Consider the following 18,234-nt stretch of genomic DNA (forward strand, 5'->3'; position numbering starts at 1 on the left):
GATTGGTTATGGGGAGGTGTTAGTGGAGACCCTCTGCCCAGTGTTCCTGCATGGGAAGGACCTCTTTAACAGCCCTGTCTTTTTGTTGCCCTTTCTCTATTCTTTCATCTTTTGTTCTTCCTAAGACTGTTTCCTAATTGCTGCTGTCTAATCACCACAGAGACTTTTCTTGTCTTTAATCTTTTATCCTAGAGCTATAAAATGAAGAACTAAGATACTGGGATATTTCTGTATGACTTAGGATTTTGAGTGTCTCTGTTTGGGCCCTACTACCAGTTTTTCAAGAACTGATGATCATTGCCTTCTGAAACAATAGTTTTTGGAATTTTTAAGTTTGAACCCATATCCAGTAGACAGATTCGCAAATAATGGGCTTTGGTTCACTATCTAGACCCTGGGAAAAATAAAGACTGGGGAATATGCCCAAGCCCAAAACACAAATGGTGGCTCTATAACTGCTTTTTTATAAAACTCTTGTTTATTTTGAGTTAGATTTCTTTAAACACCTTGTTTTTAAGACAGAGGGAAATACAACCAGACCCTCATCAATCTTGCTGTGAGTAATAAGCCTTTCCTGTCTGGGAAGAGAATTGGTCCACTAATATTGGCTTTATTCATTGATTTCAGTGGGATTTCTGCCTGAGCAGGACCTGAGGACTCAGTAGTCGTACCACCATAAGCATATAGTTTAGCTATGTCTCTGACTTCCTCTAGAACTGTCTCCAATCCTCTGAACTACACCCAAATTGGAGGCCTAAAACCACTATTGAGCACATCTCCCTAAAGATGCAAAGTGTCCAGAAGTAGAAAATGAAGGTTTTAGGACTCAGTCAAGGGAATATTTACCACAGAACATACATGCTGTGAATCTTTCAAGCATATCTAGAAGTCAGTCCTAGACATTGTCCTGATCGTGCCTACTTGATGTTGCTGGTCTTATCAGCAAGAAAAAGCGAAGGGGCAGTCTTGTCTGCCAGTAATGCAGTTGCACCTCATTCAGGCTCTTTGATAGTAATTTATCCAGTGAACACCTAGTGCTTATACAATATCTGTGAGTGGCTAGTGTGCCTGTAAGATGAAGGTTTATTAGCAGTGTGCTATGAGTTCTAGATATTGTGCATTTTATTTGAGACTTTTAGGTGTGATTTCACAACTGAAAACAGGGTTCATAATCTAAAACGTAGACTGGACTTCTAGGAAAATCATAGATTGGGAACTGGCTAAAAAGGAAACTGGGATATACTGATCAAGTGTGAAGAAAGAATTGACAGTCATGCCTCCACTTAGTAAAGAAGGTAGTGATTATCTACAGCTTACAGTACTGTTTTTCATTATCTTTATTTTTAAGGACTTAATTGACTATGTAAATCTATGAACAGTATGTGCTTGTGTATTCCTGCGCATGAGGCAATCAGTGCTGTTCTGATATACTTGTGGTAGAATTTGCTATCAGTCTGCACTGAGATAAATAGAAGTGGTTATAAGACAGCGATACAGTAAAACAGGTAGAAAATCCTTTCTGGGTAATCAGCCATGCAAATGTAAATACAAAATAAACAGAGATGGGAAGGGAAAGCCCAGAGTTCTAAGATAAAATGAAATAGTTAGATTTGGAAACCCACCATCCTAGGGCATATTTTCATGCTTGAAATCAGCATTTTATTCTTTTGCAGTGAAATTTCCAAAGCCTTTAAAAGATGAAAGGTTTTTAAATAACTGAGCAGCAGTGAAAGATGGTACTGCTGCAGTAGCTGTAATGAAAGAGCTATCAGCCCTGTGGCTAAATAGCCTTTGGGCTTTTGGATTACTTTTTCAAAGATCAACCTTTTCCTTTTAAAGGGAAAAAAACCCATACACAGATACGTAGGAACAAGGCAACTCAGGTAAAGCACTGTGACTTTTGCCTCTGGAGGCCTGATTTCAAATCCTGATTAAGTCACACAAGTCAAAATAATTTTTGGAGGTCACTACATGATATTTCCGCAACTTGCAAATTCACCCAACAAGATAACCCACTTGTGTAATGGGTCATGTGAGAGAATGGAGACCCTTAATGGGTGCTATTATCTGCATAGGGACCTGACTTTGGCAGAACATTGAAGATGGATCAATGACATGAATCTCCTCTAAGTAGATTTACTGTTCAGTATCCAAGAGTAGAGATGTAATAAGAAGGCAAAGGTAATGTCACTATTTATGACAGCTATTGAGTAGTCAAGAGGTAGGGAAAATGTCCTGTCAGTCACCTATATCAACAAGCAGAATGGATCAAGAGCAAGGGCATGGCATACTAGACACCAGGCTATGTTTGTGGGAAGTCCTGAAGGCCCGCTCAGTCTGGACCCAGAGTCTTTAAGAGCACTGCCTAGGTCAGCATATGGCCTGCTCTTTCCCAGCTAGTCTGCATGACACAGTCAGCCTCAATGCAGACAGAATGACCTGAGCCAACATTTAAAAAAAAAAAACAAAACACACACCAGAAAAACCCGAAAACCACAAACAAACAAAAAACCTCACAAAACAACAACAACAAAAACCCAGTCAAACAAACAAAAAACCCAAACAAACAAACAAAAACTTTTGAGGGAATAATTTAAATATTTTAGAGGAAATTATTTACAACCTCAAAACGGAACAGCTCCAGCACATTCCAGAATTAGTTACTTTATCAGACTTCAGGGACAAACTTTTTAGCAGAGCCTGTTGTGATAGGATGATGGGTAATGGTTTTAAACAAAAAAATAGATTTAGACTAGAAATAAAGGAGAAATTGTTTACAGTGAGAGTGGTTTAACACTGAAACCTGTTGCCCAGAGAGGTGGTAGGTGCCCCATCCCTAGAGACATTCAAGGCCGGGCTGGACGGGGCTCTGAGCAACCTGATCTAGTTGAATATGTCACTGCTCATGGGAAGGGGTTGAATTGGATGACCTTTAATGGTCCCTTCCAACTCAAACTAGTTTATGATTCCATGATTGCTTCACAATAAATGAATTTCAGTATTTCACTTCGGGGTAACAGACCCCCTCAAAATCACATCCAAAATGCATCCACGCAAATATATGGCTGAGATTCCTACACAGAGGGATTCCGATTGCAGTTAGTTGTCTATTTGCATTTCTGTATTGGAAATTGTTTAGGTGTTTTTGGAAGTTTGGTTCCAAAAATTTATATTTTAGTCTACTATCATGGCTACAGCAGTGACTCAGAGTGAAGGGCAACACTGAAATCAGTGGGTGATTTCATTCAACCCTTACTTTGTTCTAGGAACACAAGATTCAGCTTAGACCTGCACTCATTTTGTTTCATTCATCTCTCTCCAGTGTTGCCCTCAAGGTCTTCACTGTACTCTGTATGCTGAAGGATGAGTCCTGATCTTCCACTAACATAGATTCTGTTCTCTGCCTTTGATGGGGTTAGTCTAGAACTAGCACCTTGGCGAAAGATATTTGAATTGGTCATGCATGTGCAGGAACACAGATACAGAATGTTGTGAATCTGCCTGTGTTTTCCATGCAGTGCTACAGGTTTTATGGGAAATTATTCATCCAGCTGAAACTGGAGAGGATAGCTGAGATGAACTGACCAGGACACTGATGCAGCCTAAATGATGGCAAAAAATCCTTCTTGGGCTTACATTTCTGAAGGTGTTTCTCCTCTAGCTTATTTTGTTCCTGCAACATCGAGACTTCTACACTGCTGGTGACCGATACACCAGATAAAATTATTCTTTCTGGGCTAACTATGGACAGAAGTAACCACAAGCATTCAATTATGATATCAATAATTCTTCCTTAATTCTCAGTGAAAGACACAGTCTAATTGATCCTAAATTATATGGACAATTGTCCTATACTAAACTGAATTATATTTATTTTTTTTCTCTTTTACATCTTAAACTTGGAGAAAGAGACTGAGGTGGCAAAGCAGGAGGCTTATTGGAGCTCAGAATTTGTCTATGATGTAAGGAATTCTTGGTGTGTAATTGATGTTTTCAGTGGGAGTTCAGAATCCCTGTATTGCCAAAATACTTCAGAGTTATGTAGCCCCCCTCCAGTTTTCACAGAAAAATAGAGAAGTCCAACAAGAAACCACAAAGAGTACAGGTAGTATGAGAGGAGGTGTAAATGGTAGCTTCCTGATTATTTCTGGTTTCCCTCCTCTAGTATAGTTGACTATAGGAGTTTCCCAGTGGTACTTGCACTAACAAAATTTAATATGCTGAGATTTTGTTAGCAAAATCCACCTTTCAGACAGTTGATTTGCTGTGGTAATCCATGTCCTTTTGGAACATTACTAGAGCTAACAAATCTTGCAACTCTGTGAAAACAAAACCCAGTAACACTGCTATTTTCTCTTAGTCAAGGGAGAGCCCAACTTTTTATTCCTCTGTTTTGAAATGAAAAGGGTGAAGTCAAATGCCAGAGTCCTTTGCTTTCAGTTGAAGTTGTACAGTAAGCTTGTGTGAAGGCCAACTAAAATTACACATTTAATTAAGACAGTAATAAACACATCCAAGTCTATATTGCCCCTCTAACCCTCTGGAAAGCACAAACTACCATGCCCCAGAAGTTTGGATCAGTAAGCATTTTCAACAGGAATAGTTTGTAGTGGAAAAACAGTTCAGCTCAATCACTTTGTTCCACAGACAATTTGACTTGCTGGTATTAAATACCCGTTATAGATCTCCTCCTACTCTCAGACAGAGACCTTCTATTTCCTGTAACAGCTCAGTCTGTTAAAGAACAGCTGACTGCAAAAAAAACAATGTGCACCCAAAGTGAAAACAGCTGAAATATGAATATAGAACTTTACTAAAGAATGAAATAATGTTGTGGAGTCCAATGGTTCTACATTGGGGGCTAAAAAACATAGTGGAAGGATTTAGTGTCAGCATACAGTATCAGTAACCCAGGACTAGGTGATTGAAAGCTGATTTAGTAAGTGTCTCTGACTTCATACAGCCTTTCCCAGTTGAGGAAGTGTGCACATCCTTGAAATGGTGGGGCCAGTATTTAATAAGTGATGAAAATATGACTCGGTGCTGTTATAAAGATATAAGCTTGGCAAATTCTACTGGTAGCAATGCACTTCCCACATACTGTATGCAACAGAAACCCAGTACAGTTTTCTTCATATCTTTTATGTCTTCTTCACCAAAGGGAATTCGTATAACAGCAAAATGCCATTGCATTGTGATTGTCTAGTTTCAGACAAGGTCAAACAGCTATTTTACATGTTTTCCCTTTGTTCTCAAGCAGCAGACATGGTTATAAGGCAGTGCTTCTAAATTTCTGCTCTAACCTTGTTCTTGCACAGGTTGCAGCAGCCTGAAGTCACACAAGTCAAAATAATTTTTGGAGGTCACTACATGATATTTCTGCAACTTGCAGATTCACTCAACAAGATAACCCATTTGTGTAACGTGTCATGTGAGAGAATGGAGACCCTTAACGGGTGTTGTTACCTGTACAGGGACCTGACTTTGGCAGAACACTGAAGATGGATCAATGGTAGGGCTCTTCTGCCAGACTCCTGCCCTTACACAGTCTCCCCAAGAAGTTCAAGACAGTCAAGACATATCTTGTGCAGGAGTGTGTGCTCTCATGGCTCTGAGGTTGAGCCTAGCACTGCTTTCACTTGGGAATCTTGATAATTTCTGGAGATTTCACCCTCTTGTTAGGGAGATCAGGTAGCAGAGCAATGAACTGCAACTATACCCAAAGTTTTTCTAAAATAAACTAGGAATTGGGAATCACCTGGATCAGAGCTTGGGTGAGGATATCTACAGCAGATTCAACATAGTCTTTGTTAGCAGGGCTGAAAAAGCAACCTCTGCAGACTCTGTCTTTTCAGATCTGTCTGCCCGCTTCCCCTTCTCTCTTCTGGACTCACCTTCCATTGCTACAGTTTCTTTGATTCTTTCTCAAGCGTTCTCTGTTGCAAATTAATGTCTTCCCTTGACGTTTCTGTTGTCCTCACCGAGGCAATCCTTTCTCAGTTATTGGCTCCATTTAGCTCCTGCAGAGAGTTCTGTACAAATTGTCAATATTTTTAGATCAGGATGGAATTTTAATTTGCTCTTTCTATCACTACCCCAGACACAGCGCAACTGGGCAACCAAGGTACACGTGGGAATCTTATAATTCTTCCCACTGCCCACATATGATGAATCTTGATGACGTTATTTGCTTTTATCCTGCAGTGACCATATAGAAGAACAACCTATCTGGAGCATTATCTGCCCTGGTACAGTATCCCTGTGCATTTGCCTTCATCCAGCTTGGTCTTGCCTTTCTCATGAAGAGACTGTGAGAAGAGGTTATAGATGTGAATGTGCACATGCAGAATAAAGGTCTATATGTACATATAGAATGCGCATATGGAATTTGTAGAATTTTGTGATTGAGGTAATACAGTAAGAAGAGCCTTAAAAATAAGTCCTTGCAGGGAACAAATGAGCTTAAAATTTGCCACCTTCTTCAGTACTTTAAAACAAAAGAAACGTGATTGTCAAAACAAATTATCTTTAGCAGGAGCAACTGATCAAGTGCCACGCTTTCCTTAGTCAATAATTCAGACTAAAGCTGAGTTGAACACTCCAGTCTCTCCTTTGCATCCATCTGATCGTGCCAGCTACAAAATGGAGAGTATTTCAGCACAGTCATAAGGAGCAACTGTGGCTTAGAGTCCCTTTAAGATTATAAGAATGTTGATGTTTAGAAATTCTACTCAGAATAAGAGCAAAGGCATCTGGAGTCCTTTGCTTATATTTTAAGCCATTCAGGAGAAATTTTATTCCATTGTTCCTAAGACGATAAAAGTAAGTCTAGTTTATTTTAGTGTTTACAGTTTGCTAATGAGAAGGTTTGGAGTTTTGTATTTTTTTCTCCCATCTCTGTCCTTTTGCCTTGAATCAGCTCTGAGACCTCAAATTTCTGCTTCTTATCACCTGTCTTACAAAATCAGGAAGGCTGAGAGATCATTTCAGGTCACGAGATAAATTATAATACTTCTTGTGATGCACTAGAATGTCTAGACTGAAATGCTTAAATCTCTTTGTCATTTCTTAGTCACTATGTATATTAAACTTCTTATTTTTCCCAGGGAACTTCAGAAAATGAGCTCCTTATTATATACTTCTCCCAATCTGGTGCCCCATCCTATTCAAGCAAAGCACTTATGTGTATTAGTTCATTTCTGCTGGTAACAATAATATTGACCATTGACTTCAATAGAATTACTTGTATGCCTCAAATTATGCACATACGTGAGTACTGGATTAAAAACCAACCAAGCAAAGACAATTAATTAGATTTTAAATATTGAAAGATCTGCAAGGTGGAATCTTCAACCTTAGGATAATAATGCATGAAGTCTAAATTCAGCTTTATGATTGGTAACAGGAAACATGATCCTTTTCTTGCTCCTTCTGCGAATGCTGAAGTCAGATGGATACATGCTGTATATAGACTTACTTGAGGTGTATGTGGAGACCAGCTAGGGATTTCTCACGTTAAAATGTTCTCTTTTCATATGTTTATTGACATGACATGCAGCAGCCTTGCATCATTGAGGTTCCAAACAAATCAGCAGATTCAGGACATGTAGGATTTCAGTGCTATAGAAGCAATCCCATAGTTTGCCCCACAGGTTGGAAAAAGTGTTTATGGAGCCTGACATACACAGGAAATCAATTTCAGCACTGTGTGCCCTTTTGCTGTACCTTCAGTTTTGTGCCCCCTCATTGTAATCTTTCTGGGGCTTCTTTCAAGCATTTATAGTTTTGCAAAAAAGTTAGAAATTCTGAAAAACTGTAAGTAACTTCCTTGTTAAAAGCAATATTAAAGACAGTGGGGAATAATTAATGTATTTATCACAAGTATTGCATGAAAAAAAAACAGTATAACACAAGCAGTGTGCTGCTCAGAGGTCAGAGAAAAATACAGTATGCAGGATTTATTACCAGAGCCAACCAACAGTTCTAAATTTTTGCAAATTTTGGGGTTGGTTTATTTGTGTCGTGATCTCAGTAGTCACAGTCCAATTACTTAAGAGTTGTTTAAGAGCATGACCGCTAAAGAGAGAGTTTTCAGGTATCCTTAGATCTTTAAGGAGAAGATGAGAGAAAGAAAGGAGTCAAACCTTCACATCAAAAGTCCTGTGCTTCTCTGATTACTAGCAAGAGTTTCCAAGGCAAAGACTGCAAGTACTGCAGAGCCAAGTTGTTCCTAAGACAAAATCAGCTCAGCAGCTGAGAAGTCAACCAGCAGAGAATGATTCATTGAACAAATAGTTTCTTTTTTATTTGCAGAGCAGCCTCAAAAATCATGCTATTGCCAGTTACAGTTGTTAGTTAGATGCTGCCAGCAATACCCATTTTTTCTTTTGGGATGAGTATTTTGTTCCTCAGCTATTTCTGTTGACATAATATATCTAGCAAAAGTAAAGATAAACAAATAAATATTTTGAAGTTTTGCTTCTTCACTATACAAATTTACTTGGACACTTTCTTGGAAATGCACCCTGCCTTAATTACTTCTGAAGGGTTACACTGGTTTCACGAGACCTTTTTTGTTCACTGATGGTATGAATGAGAGGCATTTAGTCAGTCTGTGAAGTTTCAGAAACAAAACAAAGTTTTAAGTATCATGAAAGTACCGTGAAGACAAAACAATAATTGAAGAGTAGGAGTACTTTCCTCTCTAGGGCACATAGTCCTTGCCTAAGATGTAGGATTTACTGTCTATAATGTAGATTATTTTTTTATTATTTGATATTGTAAACAGAGCTGTAGCTGTGAATATTGAAGTTCCATCCTCTGTTTATCTTAATTGTTTTTATACCTGAGTTCCAACTAAAAAATTTTAGGGAAAGCATTTTTCCCTTACATTGCAAAACAGGGTGTCATCCTATTTTAACAAAAAAAAAAATGTTTCTAGTATCATTTAACATGGAGTTTAAAGTTGTACTTCTGTGAGTACATGTGTGAGTGAAATGCATTCACCCAAATGTTCATGGGAAGAGAAGGAAAGAGGGAGAGAAAAACAGAAATGTATATATCAACCCAAACCTCTTTACTTAGTAATTGATCAGTAATAAATATCTAAATCTCACATCAGTGTATGCATGGCCCTTTATATATCACCTGAACCATGCCTGTCAGGAAGATCACTTGATCTTTGATCTAAGCTGAGGAAATAATTTCTATACATCCTTAAAGTTAGGAAAGTGTTTTTTCTGAAAAAAGCTGGTTTTCAAAATGAAAACTTCAAGCAGGAAGGTATACTCAGTGGCAATTTAGTGTTGGCCTTTTCTTTCTGCTGTCTCCTTCTCCCAGTGTTCTCTGATTTTGTTTCCCCATATCGTTACAGCTAGGTTTTAGCTAGAGATTTTGCTACTGGCCATAACCATTACATTTGGCCAGATCATCTCCTGAGGCAGTGAATTCCACAGATTGGTTGTAGGCTGCATAAAATAGCATTTCTACACAAAATTTCCAAATTTACTGCCCTTTAGTTTTATTGAGTACTCTGCTCTTCTTGATTAATGTTACTCTGTGAAAGGTTATACGCTTCATTATAGAATACTTGACTTGTATTTAAAGAAGGCTATCATAACGTTCAATAGTAATTAGAAATCAATTAACCATTCATTCAAGAAACAGAAGACTAGCCCTGGTGTCCTAGCTAACTTTCCATCAACCTTCAGCTCTCCAGTATTGTGTACTGAACAAGACAGGCTTCATTTTTTAATTGACCTTGCTGCTTTCCAGTGACTGCTGCTCTTCTGTGATGGATTAAACTTTTTCTTTAACTTTCAGTTATTTTTGAAAGATGTTTGGCACAAAGTGTCAGGGTGTGGATGTGTGAATTGTAAAATCAGAAGAATTTAGTGAATTGTGTCCACTCCTTCCATTAAGAGACTGAGAGACCTCCACTATGTCCTTGGTGGTGCTGAACCATTATCTTACTAGATAATATGCCTCTAACATTATCTGTGAACTATGATGCCTGTGTAATGAATGAGATACTTGCAAAATGTGCCAGACTATTTCCCCTGGGGAAAAAAAAAAAAATCTCTAAACAAGTAAAACATGCATGTCTCCTGTGACTTTACTAATATGTCTACACCTAGTTCTGAAGATCCAGAAGACAGAGGCACAAAGGTCTGTTTATAGAAATAAACAGACTTTTTATTCTTTGGCCTCTACTGAAACTGCTGGTTGTAATTGTAGCCAGCAAACTACAGAATTAAAAATCTTGGTGTTGTTTCTAGGACATTATCTGTATCGAGAGAAAGGCCTTCAACTGGAGCTTGAAATGCGATAGTCATTGTAGCAATTAAGGATGCTTGACAAAGGAAGAGCTCTTCCCTAGTACACAAGGTCCATCAGACCTCAAATATGCTGAAGTACCATTTATTCATCATGATGCTGAGTGGTTTCTTTTCAGGACCCAGTGAGGCAAGGTAATATATGTACCAGAACATGAAAAGGAATCTAAGACCCTTATCTCTGAGGTCTCTGAGAGATGACTTATTAATGTTCAGAAATGTACCAACTTTCTCACTCTTGAGAGTAGTGAGCTGTGTTGAGATGTGAGCTGAGAAAGGTTAGGCTGTTTGACTCAGAAAGCAGAATTATTTCCATAAATTGCAATCTGCAGATTCCAACCAGTGCTGTGCCTCACAGTTGTCTGATACGTGCTTAAGTTGACATGAGGTTGCAATCTCCTTGACTACTGTAGCTGGAATATTATAATTCAGAACTACACTGATAGTCTTTGTTCAGAACTGTATATTTATTGTAGGTGATGATCCACCTTTTCTGTTGAGATTCATATTGAGAACAGGAAGCACTCAGGGAGAAGAAGTGCAGTCGGTGACCAGAGAGCTGAACTGTGTATCAGGAGTTGTACTTGTCTGTCCTAGAGAGGTAACCTATAACTGAACCCTCTTGTGTTTACTGTAGACAACACCACAAAATATATGCTGCATATCTCATTTTCTGCACTCAGTAGTATGTAAATGGTAACACTCCTTCTGATCTTGTCATGACCCTCTGCAGCTTCTCCACTTCAATAGCATAATTAGGAGAAAATCAACTGTACCACCTAAGTTATGTTTGCAGAAAAAGCCTCCAGCTGCAGTCAACAGGACATGTGTATGCATACACACATGATTAATAGCTACATATTCACAGAATGATAAGTTTCCAGTAAACAGTTTCAATCAAACACAGGTGCAATGTTTTTAATGATGATTCTATGGGGAGCATTGTTTAGTTAAGGACAGTCTATCCTGGACTTCTAGGATACTTCCATTTTGAAGGACACATTTCCAGATATTTGGAATGATGCGATCTTAGCCAAGAATTTAGTGTTTCTAAAATGTTGATGTGTTGCTATTACTGTTCCGAGTAAATCTGTAAATCTGTTTTTTGTTGAGGTTTTTTGGTTGTTTTTTGTTTGTTTGTTTATTTTACCCCAACTTCTGCCAGGCAGCCTGTATCTCTGCATTTCTCCTGCAGATGTTGTTCAAGAGCAAATAGTAAGCTCACAGTGTACTGTCTCCTATTAAAGATATATTTTTAAACACTATTTACCAAATATCTAATGTTATATCAGTGTACATATTCCCGTCACCTGTGGCTCAGTCCCACAATGTGTGAAATAATCTCGTCTTCTACTAAGGAAAATGAGATATGAGAGCACCAAACACAGGGAGTCCAGCAACAGAGAGACAGTAAGTACTCAGTTGCCTGATAAATACTGATGGCTTCTTGAGAAGCTGTGACTGTCTCCACCTCTCTGTTATGTATTTGACTGGGCAATAAAAAGGAGATGAAAAGCTGACCTCCTAAATGTTCAGTTTGAGAAGTCCCAAATGCTCTGCTGTAGCAGAATGCAGGTCTGTTTTTCAGGACTAATTTGTGCTGATGCTAGCTTGTACAATTGTTATGCAATTGTACAGGCATTGGGAATAGCCAGAGTACACCATAGTCTTTTTATATGTTTTACCTGGCCATGATGGAAGCTTCTTGCCATGTAGAAATTTCTTGATGACAGATTTGTACAAAAGGACAAGCACTTGAATTCTTTACCCTTCACCCTGACATTTGCTATTTAGGATTCACTTGTACCACAGCTTAACAAAGTTCTGCTTTCCCAGCTGATGAAAGACTTGTCAATAGATAAATACTGTACAGCTGAGGCTTTTTTATCACCATCTATCATAATTAGAGGGAAGTCACGTCATCATTGTGCCTATGCTGGTAAATTCTTAGTTTTTCAGTCATCCATACTTATTGTTTGTGTGGATTGCTTTATATAGGTAGGGGTGTTCTTTACAGAAAAGGCAGTATGTTAGGTCTCATTTCTTTACTCAATTCCAGCTTAGGTAGTTATGTTTGCCTGCCTGACTTCTCTCTGATTTCAGGTGAATATTTGCTTTCATATTCATACACCGTGATGTTTTGTTCTCTATAAAGCACTGATGTGTTTCACACTAGAGGTGTCTACTTTTTGGTCATGTGGAATGAAATCTGGCTTGCCAACGTAAAGAATAATCAGTATTATTTATAAACCAACTGAACAATTCTGTGCAAGTATTCAAAGGGAAACTGGACAATATACTTAGGGAATGATTGAGGGACTCCTGAATTCCTGAAGGGAGTTGTTCAGGCCCCCACTTCTGACCACCAAATGTATTAATCCTGTGAGGAAGGAGCTGATTAACTGTTTTCACAGAGGCAGGCTTTGAGTTTACTTTTTAATGAGTCTACTTTAGTTCAGTCACAGCTGAAGGAACTCCAAGATAGAGCTCTAGATCAGCCCATTGACTGTGTACTATTGCCAGACAAGGACTTCGGTGACAGTACTTTGAAGGAAAAATCAGTAATGGACTTCCATCCACAAAAAACTTATTATGTTAGTGTTACTCTCCTGCCTTGTCTTACTGAAGGTCTGAAATTCTTTTCCTGAGTTGCTATGAATCTTGAGTCAGATCGCCTCCCCTGAAGTGTGTCTCAGTGCTCATGTATGGAAGAACATTTCTTCTGTGATCACAACAAATGCTTAGGTTGCAAAGCAGAGTGCATTTTCCTGGAAGGAGAGGACAACATAAGATTTTCAAAAGCCTGGAAAACAAATGAACCTGGGCTGCTTTATGATTTTAGGTACTTTCTAGTCTGCAATTTATGTTCAAAAACCATTGATAGTGCTCCTGAAAATGTTAGCATCATTAAAGAAGGAAATGGTGGTTACGTCTGGCTCAGGAGGTAACTGTTTATGAAAAGTAAAGAAGAGACTGATATTTTTGATACCTTCATGAAAGTGACATTCTATTACAGTATTCAACAACTTTCCAATATTTTGACCTGTGAAGGTGATTTCAAGATAAAATCATGTTTATGTACAAGATGCTTTTAGAATATATACAAAATGCTCTACACATAATACAGGTTCTGGTGCTAAAACAGTAATCTAGCTGCTTCAAATGCAGATTCCTATTGTAGCGTGAAAGCAAGATCTATGCTCATGCCATTCAGTTTACCTTCTCAAAGCCTCCGAGTATTCAGTTGTGTAGAAATCACATTCTGAAGGAGAGATTCATCCTTCAAAGGGAGAAAGGAAGTTTGTGAGAAAGCTTTAGAAAACATTTGAGCAGGTCAGGACATGGTGGGCCTTGAAAGAATCTTCCTCAAAAGCACACAGCCACTGCCCTCACGGTGGGAAACTGTGAAGATGACCAGAGCCTTGCCAGGGAAAGATTAATATTTTCCCACAGTTACCACATGCTCCTCTTCTAAGGTACATGTACCTGTGCTACAGATGGGAAGTAAATGTGATCTGACAACACATTCTGACAGTGCTTGGCAAAAAACAGCGATATTTTCACTGGCAGCAAGGAATCACATGTGTGTGCAGTGGTTAGAATAGAAGTTTAGAGGTTGTTGGGTGGACCCATGTGGTGCTGTGCCTAAAGTCCAGAAACTGACAGTCTGCAACTCTGAGCATCCAAAGTGCTGGTATGGCACAAGGTTATATCTCAGCTTATATTAATCACTGCCTGTAAGGAAACCGCTAGAGGAAAAAAAGCAATCAAAGGAGCGGTCACATCAGAAAGAACATACAGAAACACTTGCTATGATTATGTATAAACCAACCACAGGCTCTGTTTACAAACCTTTCCATCTGTTCCTTTGCCTGATCATTTCTGCTTTCCCTCTCTGTCTTCTAACTTTCCTTCATCTTTCCAGATGCAGGACGCTATGGGCTATGAGTTACCATGGGTGTATTTTGTCAGTCTGGTCATCTTTGGATCCTTTTTCGTTCTAAATCTGGTTCTTGGTGTGTTGAGCGGGTAAGCTGACAGTTTTGGTGTCCTTTTTCCAATGCTACAGGGCAAGACTCCATAATAAGGGTTGTTCCCTGTCACCAGGATTCTTTCAGAAGAATTCAAAATCTGAATCCAAGGAAGCTTCGTATCAGCTCTAAAATATTTTGAAAAAATGTTCAAACATTGCAAATAACAATACAGGTAACAAACGAGGTGTTGTTGTCTGACAAAGAAATTCAACCTCAGGGCATTACAGATAGCTAACATTAACCTGTCATAAATTTCCAGAAAACTGGCTATTGAAAATCTTGTTGCTGGTGACTTGGGATCTCTTTGGCTGGAGCCTTGCAATGCTCAGAATCTGAGCTTGTCTCACTAATTATCATTCCACTCTTCCAGGTCAATGATGCCATAGGAAGGGACTGGCCCTGGATCTATTTTGTTACACTAATCATCATAGGGTCATTTTTTGTACTTAACTTGGTTCTCGGTGTACTTAGCGGGTAAGCAGTACCAGGAAAATGTTTTATTATTGTTTATTTTTTTAAAATTTGTATTTCTATTCCTACTTTCCGGTTACTAAAACAACAGGCAGTGGCGGGTTGGTATCAGGAGCCTTAATAAAAGCCTGAGGCTATTGCTGTGCCAATAGCAAAATACGGCATTCCTAATGGCATGGAAGGAGTCTTTTGACTAAATCAAAGCAATGTAAGACAACTCTTTGCCTTTAACATGTTCCTCTACCTAAAAGCTCTACCTGTACTCTGTGGGAAGAGGACAACACTTTGCTCCCCTGTGGGTGAAGCACACCATTCACCCTAGGAGGGGCTCACAGTAAAATCTCTGGAAGAGTCAGTGGGACCGAAGGAGGAATGAGAGCATGAAACTGTGAAATTCACTTCACATTTGTGGGATGAGAATTCTGCCAAATTATGTCTTCCCACATGAGAATTTTTCACATTGCTTAGTATCTCTAAAGCACAGCCTCATGGGAGACTATTTTCCCTGGAGAGTGTCTTGGGCACATTTCTTCTTCAATAAGCAGAAGAAACTGTTGTGCAGATTACAAGCCTAGCATGGTGCAGGGAGAAAAGGTCATTTCCCTCTGACCTTTTCTAAGGATTAAGAGAGAAGCAGGATAGTTCCTTCTGGTGTTTAATCAACCCTAAGACATCTAGACATTTAGCTGTATTTCAGTTCTGCAGCATAACCATCACTGAAAAGCATCATTTTAGTATCTTTGATTAAAAACAATTGATATTGTCCCCAGTAGCTGAAAACTTTATTGCACCTGGGGGGCCACATAATTAGAGGAATCAAGCCAGGAAACGTTCCTCGCAATATTTTTTCTAAGTTCTCCTAGAATTAGGCTTCTAATTCCATATTTGGGCATGACTGGGTGCCTACAGCCATTCTGTGTACCTGGATAAATATGGTATGAGGACATTTATGCATCCTCTTTCTCTTTGTTTCTAACATCCTGCCTCTTAATGAGCTCTAAATGAATTTGATCAGAGTATGTACCTGTTGCCTGAGCCCTGAGTCCCCTGTCTTTTAATCATAAGAAAGGGAAAATGATCTCTGAGCAGAAGAAAGAACTTGATGCCTTACAGAAATTATGTCCTCAGTACTTGGACCAACAACATAGGAAAGGGCAGTAGTAGGACTGGAGAAGAAGATCCGCCATTGGCCATCCTGCAAAGGCACAGGTAATAAGCAGATCTACAGGAGGTGTTAATACTGTCTTCATTGCTCCGTTGAAGGAGACAAGCAGAAGAGAGCTGATGCAGAGAGAAGGGTTTCCAAGCAGTAACTGGAGAAGGAAGAAATCTCCGGTAATGAAGTGTGAAGCAATAGTCTGTGTTTGGACATCTGGAGAGTGATAGTCTCAGTACAATTTTAAAACATAAGCTACTAATTTCTCCAAGTGGATACTCTGATCAGCAGGTGAGGATGTCAGCAATAATGGAGGATGATGACCAGCTGACAGAGGGAAAGTGATCTGTTGTATCAGAAGTTCACTTGAGAACCATATAAGATAATCATTAAAGATTATATAGTACCTAATTGGATGAACCGTGCCTATGAGCCCAGCCCTGATGAGTGCGTACTGTTAAAGCAGTGCCAATTCAATTTACCCACACTCGGATTTGTGTCTGTACATATTTAAGAATTGAATTTCCTCTCTCTTTCATTTTTCAACTCAAGAAAGTGTGTTGGGGCCTCGATTTTCCACCTCCTGACAATACTGCAGCTAGACCACCACAGCTAGTGGTAAGAGATGGAAACAGTCTGTAGAGAGAACTGAAATCAAAGATGAAGTTCACCTTGCTTAAGCTGTGAGTCACTCTTTCTGGCTGTATTCACAGTGTTATGACAGCTGCACTGTTTCTGCAAATTTTTTCCCAACTGGAGAAAAGTAAAAAGAAGCTTAAGAATCCATGAAAAATAACACAGAAATGGTGGGAGAAATGTTCCAAATTTTCTTTGGACTAAATAAGCAGTTCTTAAACAATTAACTTTCTAAAGCAGTTCTAAATTCTGCTGAGTTGCAAAGTATATTCACTTTGCAGATTCAGCTTATTTTAGAGACTTGCTATTAGTTTGATCTATGTAGATTATGCACCTTTGCATTCTATGTAGATAAAAAGCAGCATTCCTGGGTATCCTTGTATATCCATTCTGGGCATCTGTGATTTCTTCCCATTTATTTATTTCAGGAGCTTCACTGAGCATGTTGTGTAGGTAGACTTCATCAATGACAGATTAGCTTAGTTTTTTTTAATCACTTCTGAATAAGTAAGTATAATTAATTGTACTCACAAAGACACTTTGATTGCACCTGCAAAATTGAATGCTGAGTTGTGCTCTGCCTAAGGAGCTCATCTGTAATTTGTTTTTCCTCAGGTATGTCATCCATTCATGGTCCTTCTGGTGAATTTACTAGTCACATGCTAAACTAAATAGTATGACAGATTATTTATGTGTAGAGCTATAATCCTCTTCTTGTCTTCACTGAGCCCAATTTAAATGTATTCCGAAGGAAATACCCAGTCAGAAGATCACACATTTCCTGAAGTCCATGCAAAAGGATTTCAGATCATTGCTGTGAATAGTGAAGTCCCTCTTAGAGGTCTCTTGAGATCAGAGATGTTCACATCTGTGTTACCTGTTTCAGTCAGTTACTGAGGTAAAAAAAAGGACAGTATGGGTTCAACGTTCAGAGCTGCTACCTAAGCATATTGATTCACATGTCTTTTGTATTTTGCCTAGCAGTGATCCAAATCACAGGACACAAGCCAAACAAGCAGTTACCTAGTTACTAGTTGCCTCTCATGGAGTCAGGAGAACAGCCTTTCCTTCTTGTTAGAGAGGATCCTGGAAAGCTCATTTGGCTGCTTTTGATGCTCTTACTGCCAAGGAAGAAGTAAGAGTAAATGGGAGGCTGTCTATTGTTGTATCTCCTCCTCGAGCAGTTTTTGTGGATTTTCAAGACTTTTTCCCAGTCTTCCATCTCCTCTTCCAACCTTCCCATTCCTTGGTGTACTTGCCAGGGTAGATGAAGTTTGAAGCCTTGCATTGCACTTTTAGTAGTCAGGAAGAGTTTTGTACAGCTAGACTTCTGCTGTTTTGCTCTATTTCCATCACTCCTCTAAAAGGAAGGAATCATGTTGAGATCACATATAGACAAGAATTACCGATATTTCATCATCAGGATGGGCACAAGAAATTTTCTTGTGGAACAGCATAGAATACAGAGCTGGGTGTTTATATTTATAATCTTGACCCACTCTAATCCCACACAGAGAAAACATCTCTCCAGAATACTCTGCTTTTTGATACTACCCTTGGCAGGTGTCTCTTATAATTTCCTATGAGAGGCAAAGGGAAGTGT

General features: G+C 38.9%; 1 protein-coding gene across 34 annotated transcripts in view; it reads left to right on the forward strand.

Moving 5' to 3' along the window:
* CACNA1C (calcium voltage-gated channel subunit alpha1 C) overlaps positions 1–18,234 on the forward strand; it is a 488,413-nt gene that overhangs the window by 322,386 nt on the left and 147,793 nt on the right. For 19 of the 34 annotated variants that reach the window (XM_071817770.1, XM_071817769.1, XM_071817649.1 and 16 more), the window contains exon 8: positions 14,260–14,363. In XM_071817770.1, the coding sequence (XP_071673871.1) occupies positions 14,260–14,363 (104 nt within the window). Of the gene's footprint in view, positions 1–14,259; positions 14,364–14,738; positions 14,843–18,234 lie in introns of all 34 variants that reach the window. The other 15 variants (XM_071817650.1, XM_071817786.1, XM_071817697.1 and 12 more) reach the window with 1 other exon arrangement.

Source organism: Patagioenas fasciata, chromosome 1 (genome assembly GCF_037038585.1).
Source record: "Patagioenas fasciata isolate bPatFas1 chromosome 1, bPatFas1.hap1, whole genome shotgun sequence".
Taxonomy (NCBI): Eukaryota; Metazoa; Chordata; class Aves; order Columbiformes; family Columbidae; genus Patagioenas; species Patagioenas fasciata.